The sequence below is a fragment of the Neomonachus schauinslandi genome, chromosome 7, assembly GCF_002201575.2.
Source record: "Neomonachus schauinslandi chromosome 7, ASM220157v2, whole genome shotgun sequence".
Lineage (NCBI taxonomy): Eukaryota > Metazoa > Chordata > Mammalia > Carnivora > Phocidae > Neomonachus > Neomonachus schauinslandi.
The window spans coordinates 100,348,860-100,361,125 of NC_058409.1; the positions used below are offsets into that span (position 1 = coordinate 100,348,860).

The 12,266-nt window shown below is 41.3% G+C and overlaps 1 protein-coding gene across 1 annotated transcript in view; it reads left to right on the top strand.

The window, feature by feature from the left end:
* Positions 1–1,155: 1,155 nt before the first annotated feature.
* The window catches only part of ATP10B (ATPase phospholipid transporting 10B (putative)), a 115,516-nt gene continuing 104,405 nt past the window's right edge, over positions 1,156–12,266 (top strand). Inside the window, exons 1-2 of the mRNA XM_044917124.1 lie at positions 1,156–1,446; positions 2,438–2,632. Of these exons, the coding sequence (XP_044773059.1) occupies positions 1,172–1,446; positions 2,438–2,632 (470 nt within the window). The 5' untranslated portion in view covers positions 1,156–1,171. The remainder of the gene's footprint in view (positions 1,447–2,437; positions 2,633–12,266) is intronic.

Consider the following 12,266-nt stretch of genomic DNA (forward strand, 5'->3'; position numbering starts at 1 on the left):
AGATCATATGGGCATCAGGAAGGTAAAATATTACCATTTAAACTAGAAATGGAACTTTTTCTCCTTTAAAGAATCATATTTTCAATGATAGGTGAGGTTGCTCATTGTAAGATTAATAATACCTGATGTTCACTCGTCCATTTATTCAAAAGAAAATCATCCTGTGAGCCTACTAAGTGAGAAGCACCATTATATATAACTTCTTACAAAAGATGTCTTTGAATAATATCCTTCAGGATATCCTCACTTTATTTAATAAATAAAATATATATTTTATTTATTATTTATTAACCTCTCTTCATACATGTAAGAATGGCCAAAGGGAAACTTGAAGGCTTGCTTATAGGTTCCATTAAAAGAGCTCAGGAACTGGAATATCCTAGATAAAGCAGTATTTGTCCCCCATCTAGGAGGATCATCTGAAAAAGTGCTCAGTTTCAGAAATCACCAAATGGAGTTGGGAGGAAGGAAAGGGTCTCCCACCCTCACCCCCAGTCAACTACATTAAAAAAAAAAAATGGTGTCCACGGAATGACATTCTGTACAACCCAGTCACCTCAAGCCAAAGTTTCCTAGGAAAGAAACTGTCTTCTCCGTCCCACCTATCACTCTCATTTGAGGTTCTGACCATAAACAACATTCTCCAAAATATCAGTACCAGAAAATTTTAGAACTAGAGAATACCTTTCCCTTTAAGATACGGTTCAGCATACTTTTATGTACTATGTAATTCATTGCTTACAAAAAGCTTGTGAAAAAAGTAGAATAAGACTAGTTTTCCTCATATTACAGTGAGGACACTGAAGACTGTGAAGGTGAAGGGACAGCTCAGTTTTAGGAACAAGCCACAGATAGCATTCTGACCTCTGGGGGTCATAGCCCACAGGGCCATACTTTCCCTGATAGGCCTAACAAGGTCATCAGCACCCTCCCCGTATCTTAAATGCTTTCATGGTACTTATCACAGTGCTAGTTGTATATTATTTTTATGATTATTTGCTTTATGTCTCTCACTCTTGAACATATGGTTTATAGGGATTGAACATATTTGGCTCCCATTGTATCCCAGAATCTACCTTGGATGGATAGGTGGACAAGAGGGTGAGCCATATTTTCTTCTGACCATGGCAACTTCCTGTGTCTGTTTTCAGACCATAGCTTGCTGCCAGAAATGGCCTTCTCAGTGGACTCATCTTGGCACCGGTGGCAGTGGCGAGTCAGAGATGGCCTCCCCCAGTCTCCATCAGAAGCCACACCACTGTTGTCCCAAGACAAAAGGAGGCAAAGCTACAACCTGACACAGCAGCGGGTCGTGTTCCCCAACAACAGCATGTGCCACCAAGATTGGGCTGAGGTCTCCCGGAAATACTCCAGCAACAGAATCTGCACGACCAAATATACCTTCCTCACCTTCTTGCCTCAGAATCTCTTTGAGCAGTTTCATAGGTACACAACCACTTGGCCAAGTAATATGTGCTTTAACCAAGTATTTGCCAGTATTTCTGCAACAAAGATGCTGCCCTATGGGCCACATAGCCTTTAATACCCAAATGCATAAACCTTGAAAAGATTTGTCATTCATTTGCTCATTCATTCATTCAATAAATATTAGATTCTACTATGTGTTAGGCCATGCATTAGCTGCTAGAGATACATGAGGGGAAGAAATGAGATTGTCCTGACTGTATTTTCTAGTGAAAGAGACAGACATTAATTTTAAGAATTATATAAATTGATATAAAATTAGAACTTAGATAGATACTTCCAAGGAGAGGTATATGGTGATCTTAGAGTGAATAAGAGGGAGATCTGGCCTAGTTAAGAAAGTCAGGAAAGTCTTCCAGGAGGAAGTGATAATTGAAATATAACCTGAAAGAAGAGAATGCATTAACTGGGTAAAAACAGAAGTCAGGAAGGGAGCCAGGGAAATGTTCCTGCCAACAGACCTTCATGTGCAAAGGCATAGTGGCAAGAAGGAGCAAGATGCACTTGGAAAACTTAAAAATGTAAGCCATAATTTCAAGATAATACATGCAAGATCATCTTTTATTTATAAAGCAAAATATATCAATAGATATCATCCTAAATTTTGTAATTACTATTACAAGCTATCATTTATTGAGCAACTATTATGATTGAGAACCCTCTACTGTGTATGTAACAAATATTATCCTTTGTAATATTTATATGAGCTCTTTAGTTAGTACTATCCCCATTTTATACAAGTTGAAACAAGCTCCAGAAGGTCACACAACTAGTGAACAATTTGCATTTGAATATGTCTGGGATTTGGCTTCCAAGCTCTTACTATAATTCCAGGTGACACTAAAAGAGAATGTCATTTTTGTTGGTAAAGGCCAACAGTAGGGAAGAAATAGTGTGGAAAGTATATTTTCCTCTCCATGGTTTTCACTCACACTTTGCTTGCTCCTTCCAGATGGGCTAACCTCTATTTCCTGTTCCTGGTGATTCTGAACTGGATGCCCTCCATGGAAGTTTTCCACAGAGAAATCACCATGTTACCATTGGCCATTGTGCTGTTCATCATCATGGTCAAGGATGGCATGGAGGACTTCAAGAGACATCGTTTTGATAAAGAGATCAACTGCTCCAACATCTGGATATATGAAAGGTATGAGAAATCATTCTTCTGTTTGCTTTCTTGCCAATAGGATATGCAAACTCATCAGCATTTTCAAAGGATTGGTCTCTTTTCTCACATTTTATTTTCTTAAGTTCACTTAATTCAGTGATTCTCAACCTGGGCAGTTTTTCCCAGCAGGGAACATTTGACAATGCCTGGAGACATTTTTGGCTGCCATATAGGGAAGGAATTTGCCAATGGCATGTAGTGGATAAAGGCAGAAAGATGATGCTAAACATCTTACAATATACAGGATAGCCCTCCACAACAAATAATGTCAGTAGTGCTGAGGTCTAGATACCTTAATTTAACATGTGTAAACACTCAAATTATTAAATACAAGAATGTTCCATTATTAAGAGTAGGGTTGAAACCTCAAGAATTGATGTCTAGAATTGACTGGATCCTCTTGGAAGACCAAGTTTAAGAGCAGCTCTTTGGAGAGTGACAGGCAGTGTCTCCCAAACAAGAAAATGTGTAACACTTTTAAAGCATCTGAGGCTTCTTGTTTTTAAAACTTAACCAGGTAGGTTTTAGGACCTAGAGTTGGCACACCTGTTCTTGGCTGCCTGAGTGGAAAAGGAAGATCCCCGTGGGTGACGTCGATATTCCAACAGGAGGAGTCTCAACAGGTAGAAGGAAGTGGCCTGGCAGGTGTACACCTGTTCTCTGCAAGCTTTTTCCTTGTCATTTCTCACCTGGTGTTTGTAAACCAGCTTTTTATTTTTAATTTTCCTTTTGAAAGAAGAGAGAGAAATTTCCAGCAGAGAAGGCAAGTAAAAGATGTCAGGGACATGACTCACTGGCAGCTCAACAATGGAACTGATTAGCGAAAAAACTCTTTTACGGGGAACTCATGTGCCGTGCTATGAGAATTAAAGAGACGGATTGAGCAGAGATGAGAAAGGAAGGGAAGAAAAGGTGGAAAAGGAAAGAAGACAAGAAACGAGTGGTAGTCTCCAACCTGCCCTTTGAAGGACCGTCCTACAAAGAGAATCCCAACAGGCATTATTGTGGGAATCAAATTAAGACCAGCAAGTACACCGTGTTGTCCTTCATACCCAAGAACATCTTTGAACAGCTACACCGCTTTGCCAATCTCTATTTTCTGGGCATTGTGGTTCTGAATTTTGTCCCCGTGGTCAATGCTTTCCAGCCTGAGGTGAGCATGATACCTATCTGTATCATTCTGGCAGTCACCGCCATCAAGGATGCTTGGGAAGACCTCCGGAGGTACAAATCTGATGAAGTGATCAATAACCAAGAGTGTATCGTCTATAGCAGGTAAAGCAAAACCCACTGGCGAATCTTGTGGGCCTATAGCTCTGATCTTTCTGTGACTGTTGCCACTACTGCTCCTGTTTATAGAGGAGATGGATTAGGGAGATAGAATTACTTTATTTCAGTGAAGCTGTTTAATTCTCCACAGTCAGAATTATGGTCTAAAACCAAAAACCAGATTTAAAAAAAAAAAAAAAAGCTTGAATCCGTTGTTTACTTTTTTAAAGGATTGATTTATTATTTATTTATTTATTTATTTGAGAGAGAGAGAGAGTGCAAGCAGGGGGAGGGAGAGGGACAAGCAGATTCCGCACTGAGCGCGGAGCCCAAGGCAGGGCTGATCTCCCAACCCTGAGATGATGACCTGAGCCAAAAACCAGAGTCACGCACTTAACAGACTGAGCCACCCAGGCACCCCTTGAATCCACTATTTATTAAAATTAAGAGGTCTTTATTATGTGACATTTTCTTTGGTGTTTCAAATATGTTTAACATTTAAGAATTTTGCATAAATTCTCATCCACTGTTAGTCCAGTGTGACTATGAGCACACTGGAGCATATTTGGAGACCTCTGGACAGAAGAGGCATGACTGTTTTTCAGGAGAGCAGTAGAGCATTGAATTAGATGAACTGGAACACACTGCCTGAGTCAAATCACTCATTAACTACATGATGTTAGGCAGGTGACCCAAACTCTCTGAGCCTCGTTTTATCATCTACAAAATTGAAACCTTTCCTGGGGTGATCATGAGAATTGCATCATCGGGAAGTGTTTAACACTATGCCTGATATATAATAAATGCTCAGTACGCAAGCTGCAATTGCTTTATTTTTCAAATGTAAAACTCATGTTAGCTCCATCATCAAGGCTTTCCTTAAGATTTCTCTTTGATGTTGTCCCAACAAAAGCAAAAACGGTGAACCACCTGTCTCGCCACATTATTTAAAGTAATTTTAGACATGCTGTTGTTTTACAAAGGTTCCATTGAGGGTTGTTAGGGAAAGGACATTCTCTTGGTCAGCCATATCCATATCTTTCTCTAGTGAAAGAGAAAAAGATAAGAGTTATTGTAGGTCTTAACTTTATGACTGCACATGTAGCCAACAAAGAAGCAAGGGAGTCAAGTCTGGGTTTACAGAGCAACCGCCCTGACTGAGCGCTTTCTGGGCTAGCAATCCGAAGCCTTTGAAGACTGAGTCCCTAACAGGGGAAGGCTTGCCTTCTTGGCAGATAAGGAAAACGTCCATCTCTTTCAAGGAGCACCATCCCTCTGACTTTATCAACCCCAACCCAGCGGATGTTCTGCAGTCCCTCTCGTCACTCTTAGAATGAGAGGGGCTGGCTTCAAGGTGTGCACAGCAGCTATTTAGGGGCTTCCTTCAAAGGAGGGGTTCTCTTCCCCAGGGACATGGAGGGTGACCAACTTGGAGCTGGCTGATGGAAGGGTTTATAAGAGACCATTGAATACAAAGGACTCATTTGTCTCCAGGGCACCTCTACAAAAAACTCAATGCCCTCCCTCAGCATCAGATGTGCTTCTGGTCTCTTTGCTTGCAGGGCCACTGTTCCATGTCTAAAAAGTTAATCTGAAGCGTGTGTGTGTGTGTGTGTGTTCAGCTAAATCTAATTGTCTTGATTGTTAGCACACTGAATACCTAGAGATGAGATTTAGTCATTCCTCACCTTTGAATAATAAAATTATAAAAAGAGGGAAAATAATTGTCAGGTTGCCTTTCTTTTAAGAGACTGTCAACCAATCCACCCCATCACTTTTTGTTTGCTACTTTTCTCCTTTGTTGTTTTTCTCAGAGAAGACACACAGTGGTGAGCCAGGAAACTAGTTCTTTAGGGAAGAATGAGTGTGGACCTCAATTACCCTGATCCTATTCTCCCTGATCTGCCAGAAATCCCCTGCCCTAAGCATGGGCCTAGAATCATGGGCCTGTTCTTGGGGATAATTTCAGTGTTGATCAGACCCTAGACTGACCTGGCCTGGGAACTGGTCTGACACAGGCCAGGCTGTTGTTCTCTTCTCAAAATAGCTTCCAGGGAACAGGGAAAAACCGAGGTGATAGCAATCCTAGCAAAAAGAGACCTTGGTCCACAGGTTCACTGACAGCGAGGGACATAAGAGGTTTTATAGTAGCAGTATTTCCCAAAGTGTATTCAGTGGAATAATAGTGACAAAGAGATGGTCCCTGAAAAAAAGACATTCAGGATCAAAAAATAATATATTGGCCCTCCTAACCCATGTTCCATGAGGGAACTAAGAAAAGAGACACAGTAAAGAAATCTGCCCATCCTTAACTCAGTGTTGTTCCAAACTTACTTAACCTTGGAGATTTTTTCTAACATATATTAACATCTCAGTTTGGTGAATTTTACCTTCTTCAATATAGCAAAATAATTGACTACAGGGCCAGGCAAGTAATTAAATGAATGAAACAGACTAATACAAAAAGAAAAGATACAAAAAGAAAAGCAATATTATCTGTGTACTAATAAATGGGAACTGATCTTCAACATCAGTGCTAGGATGAGCTAGAGAATGGTGAGCACTGTGGCAAACAGGGGGACCCGTGTTCTCATATCAGGAAGCAGAGCTGGGCACCATGTGGAAATACAACCTAGTATTGCCAGATTGTCTGAATTTTATTAAAGGAACTTAGAAGTTAATATTTTTATATTAAAAAACCTGATATTTAAATGCAATAATCTAATTTTTTCAAATACTTCATGCCTATTTTGTTTGGCCTGAAGTTCTTATTTTGCCTGTGAGCCCCGAATTTGCAAACTTTGCTTTAGTATCTAGTCCTAGGAATCTGGAGTCTCTGCAAAAGAATAATTAGATTCTTCTTTTGAGATTCATCTTCAGTGAGGGAACGTCTTAACCTCTTTGGGCAGTGATGGGGTATGACTTTGAAGTGAGACTGCAGGCCTGGTATTCAGTAGGTCTAAACTTGAGGCCCAGATCTGTGACTGACTACTAATAATAGCTTAGAAAAGTCATTTAAATCCCTGGATCTCAGTTTCCACCTTTGTAAGACTTGGGAGTCAGACTAGATCTTGTCCTGTAAAACGGGCTCTGAAAAAAGAGAATCTACAACCAAATAAATTTGAGAAATAGGACATACTTGATGTTTCTCTTGAATCTAACAATGCACATCACCATAATAAAAGTCCTAGGAGGACCCTCCCTAAGTAACCTGTCCAATTTTGTTTAACTCAGTTTGTCTGCTGAAATACTCTCTGCTGTAAAGAGCAGAAACCAACTCAAATTTAAACAACAAACAGACTTGTTGGTTTAAGGCACTACAAATGTTCTGCAGTGGGCAGGTGATCAGGTATAGTTCAGTCTGCATTCTAGATCTAGCACTTAGCTGTACTCTTCATTCAGTCTCCTCTGAATCATCTTGGTCCCAGGCAGACTTCCCTCATGGCAATGAAATGGCTGCAGCAGCTCCAGCCTTCATATCTACACGTGGTAACTCACAAAGGGAAAAAGAAAGGCGCTTCTGGGAGCATTCTTGCAAGATCAAGGAAGCTTACTTTCCAGACCCTTCTCACACCTCAGTGACCCCAATGGGTCACATGCCCATCCCTGAACCAATCTCTGTGAGCAGAAGATGGGATTATGCGAACTAAATTTAACTAAACCACAGTTTAGCATGAAGACAATTTCCCTGAAAGCATATGTGCTGCCCAGACAAGATGTAAAACCCAATGTAAAAAAAAAAAAAGGTAGTTTCTAAGAGAAGGGGGAACAGATATTGGAGAGGCCACCTCTATGTACTCAATACCATCATCTTAAAATATTTTTGAACCTAGACTTTTTGTAAATTGCTTTGCACATATTAACAGAAGCATATACTCTTGGGGACATTCTGTACTATATATCAGTAAGGTTCTTCCAACTCTGAAGTGAATTGATTCTATAAAAGACCCCAGAATAGGAAGCTAGGAAATTCTAGGTAAGTGTTAGTTATTACCTTAATTGATGGATGCTGAAGGACATTTCCTTTTGCCAAATATCGATGACACATGATAGGATGTCAGGCAAAGAATACAAGATCCAAGAGGACAATTTGTTTTTTGAAAATAACGTAAGAGCTTATATCTCAAGCACTAGCTCTATCCATTTTGTCTCAGATTCACACATTTGAGAAATGATGCCTGTGTGTGTGTGTGTACACATACACACGAGTGTAATTGAATACTAGGGCCCTTAGAATTTTGCTCAACCCAATCCCATGCATCATGCAGCCCAGACTTGTTTATACTGTGAGAGACTCCTTTTGCAAACAGCAGAAGCCTTGTTAACAGAATTACAATCCTGTTAGAGCATTTTCTTTTAATATAGCAACTGTGCTTTTGGTCTAAAGGTGACCCATTAATCAGATTTATGGAATGACTTCAAGAAGAGATTAGCTTCAGAATTGTATTAGCTTGCTTTCTCCCAGGGCTCAGTTTAATGAATCTAGGAACCATACCCAGCAAGACATTTCTATCCTTCCATTAGTAGGCTTAGTAAATTTTTATTTGTATTCAGAAAACATGCAATAAGGAAGCACAGGTGTGAACTGAGATCTATGATGGGGTTCATCCCCATATTATAATGAAACTAAAGCCCTCCAATGTCTCAGCAGCAGCTGAGCACTCATTTGTTCCCAAATGTTCATTCGGGATCTAGTGACCCTGAGTATACCCCAGGGGCTCTCAGTCCAGTGATCACAAGGAACTTGTAAACAGCCACAGTGTCCCATGCCTATGTACAAAGGGCCACAGTCATTAAGGGGATGAGGTGATGCATCTGCCTGCAGAAAACATCAAGGCCCAGGGAAGGCTTCTCTGAAGAGGTGACATTTCAGGAGGCATCAGAATATGAGCAGCATTTAAACAGGCAGAGGAAACACATTTTAACTCATAGCCTGTTCATGTGTCAACTAAAGGTTGAATGTGTGACTTCTGCTGGCATCAAAAGACCGGGATCAAGAAATGTCAGAAATTTAGAAGCATGGCTCAGATTAGAAATTTTAAAATTCTGGCTCTTTTACTAATACCTTCTTGGAAGTCAGGTAGCTGCTATAACAGATGCTACAGGAGAGTAGCCAGTCTTCAGACAGCATGGCGCCGAGGGCCTGATTTCCCAGCAGTGGCCGGCTCTCCTGGGAAGAAAGAAGCCTGGCCTGCAACCTGTTTTTATTTGTATGTCAGTCGCCTGTCATGCAGAGCCCCCACTGGAAAGCCTGAGAATGCAGAAACCAGAAGTCCTGATCTGGGTCTGCCCCTAACATACAGTATGATACCAGTGAAGCCACTAAAGCAGTTGGGGCCCCATTTGCCTCATCTGTAAATAGTGATCATAATCTCTATGGTATATTTTGTGAAAAGACGCACAGTTGACATGCAAGGGGGCTTGAAAATAACCGAGCTACAGAAACAACTATACAGTGCGTGCCAAAGGAGGAGGAAAAATGAGTCTCAACAATGGCATTTAAAATGTGACCTCTTACTGGATGCTTGGCACCAAGGACTTTGGCCTCAGACCTAGGGTTGTCCCAGAAGTGCCACTTACTATAGCTGGGACTATATGTAGTGACTTGATCACTTGAGGCTTCCTTTCAACCTCTGTGAAGTGGGAACAGTACTAGTACCTAATTCTTAGGGTCCTGTGGATGGAATGAGATCATCTTTATAAACTGTTTAACTCCCTGTCTGCACCATAAGTAGTACTAAGTAATTTTTTTCTTAATTTCCAGTGACTTCAACTCTAATTTTTTCATTGCCAGGCCCAGCCTGAGTCTTTAACTTTCATGCTACACTCCCCACACACGCAAGGCAGGAATCACTTATTTTAGTACTGAAAAACAAGGCTCTGCTCTCTCATTTCTATTCTCTGTGGCAGAATTTGAAACCTGAAATTAAGAAACCCCTCTGGAACCTAGCCCTCTTTCCCCCTCCTCCCTTTTCACAGAGTACCTGAGCACACCCACACCAACACTTATATTCAGGCAAAGGATCCAGATGGCCTCAATTAGCCCAGAGCCAAGGGCACTTTGTCCAACCCAACTTCTAACATAGAGCATGCATTAGAATATCTTATTTGTGTAGCTATTAATAAGGCAGCTGTTTGGGACCTATTTCACTATTTTTACCTCTAAATAACAGCTCTTTGGGAAACCCAAAGGAGATGAGATGGTTGATAAGACAGAATTCAGGCTTTGCCAGGGTTATTCTAACATCAAGACACATAAACACACCTTCACTCTAAAACTATCTCCCCAGGTTGCTGTGGGTACTAAATGAGAGAATGTATGTAAAATGCTTAGCATAGTGCCTGACATTCAGTAGCACTCAGAAAATGTTAGCTAAAATATTGCTGAAGAGAGTTCTCTAATCTTGATAGCCAGGAGTTACCAGGAGCTTGGCTCAAGAGGATTAAGGAAGAAATGCCATTGGCTGGTGTTTGAAACCACATGAGAGAAGACAAACTCTTTAGCTAAAGAACTTGAACTCCAAGCTCTTGAACGTAACAAAATGGGCCTGAGGGAAGAATCTGAAAAATGCAGACAACAGAGAAACATCTAGTGTCATCTGAAGCATGACCATGAAAAGCACCCCTGGCAGGAGTTTACAGATCAGCAGCCCATTGCGTCCATCCCACACATCTTTGCTCTGCATTTGGCATCAGCAAACTAGGCTCGGCTCTGAAGCGTCAATTTTACAAGCACCCACCCTATTCCCACTGCCTCCCCTGAGCTCACAGAAGGCCATAAACTATTTGGGCCAATTCAACTTGTCATTTCAGGATGGAATGCATTAGGTCTTCTCCAAAACTCAATGGATGGAAGAGTCATAAAACAAGAACCCAGGTGTCCCTGAAGCTCTGCCCTCATGTCAACAGGCATGATTTATATTTTGGCAGGTGAGGATTTATAGCTTCTGTTAAGGAGCTCACAATTCTAAAAGGTGAGGCTCCTATTTTCAACCCAGCTCCAGTTGTTTAGGTCACCAGCTTCTGAGGCTTCATCTGCTTCATACCTCACTCCCAAACAGAACCAAGAGACCACATCAAGCCATGAAGCTCCCATGGCTGTCACTTATATGTCCTGGTAGACACACCTATGTCACCTTATGCAAGTTAGATAACCTTTCTGGGCCTGCTTTCTCATCTGTGAAATGGAGATAATGGTAATAATAAAAGTTGTTTCATTATTAGGCAGCTAAATAGTAATGTAGCTTAAGTGCTGGACTGAAGATAGATAAGCATATTATATTGTGTTGTGTTGTATTGTATATTATCAGAAGTCTCCTCCGGTGAGTCCATAACCAAAAGAGATAGATTGGATGTTAAAATGGCTAAAGGTTAGGAAAAGCTTCCCTTCTGCTGCCTCATGTTCAAGACAAATCTACACAGAATCAGTTACTAAATATTTACCAAACACTTCCCCATATGCTAGTCATCCCCACCAGACCCTATGTAGGAACAGAAATATAAGGCTCAGGGGTCATCCTAGCTCTCCACAATTTTATTACATTGTTGAAAGTAAAAGATACATCAGTTAGGCAATAAGACCACAGTATATCAGGAAATGGGGCAACGAGAGGTGCACCACTGATGTTCAGTGCCCAGCCGTGAAGTGAAAGGTAGCATTTGGATATGCAGAGGCTCGAGGGAGGGCATTTGGGGTAACATCTCATGCCTTTAGTACCTCCAGGCTGCTTCTCCTTAATCTGTGAATGTGACCTTGATGGATTGCCCTCGTGAGTCTCTTGTCCTCAAGCATGGTGTTTCCATGGCCATCACTGCTTTGTGCCTTTCCGTGCTCATTTCTGCTTTCTATGTGTGACAGTCACATGCACAAAGAGGTCAAGGAGTGGACTACCCCTTGGAGCTTCAGTACAAAGCTGGGACTCTCAGTATAAAGAAAGACTTTAATAAAAAATGTGACTGGTTGTGTTAGGCCTCGTTGGCCTCTAGGTGAGGTCACATTAATACATATACCCCAGTGATACTTAGCCCCAAACTGCTGATTTGGGACATGTCCTCCCACCCTAATTTCAAGTCTCCCCAGATATGCCCAAGCATCCTTAGATATAGGGAATATCACAGTGTCCCCCAGTATTTCCAGCCAAGGCAGAAATCAAGGTATCCCACCACTCCTCTGGCCTCCACTGTCCCCTTCTGGTACTTTTCTTAGTCCTATAAGCCTGAAGCCCTGTCACTCTGGTCTGTAGCTGACAGGTGGATGCAGAGGGCAAGGAATAGCCAGGCAGGGAGCACTCATGACCCAGGCTCAGGCTGTCTTTCATATAACTGCTTTAGCTTCTGTTCCATT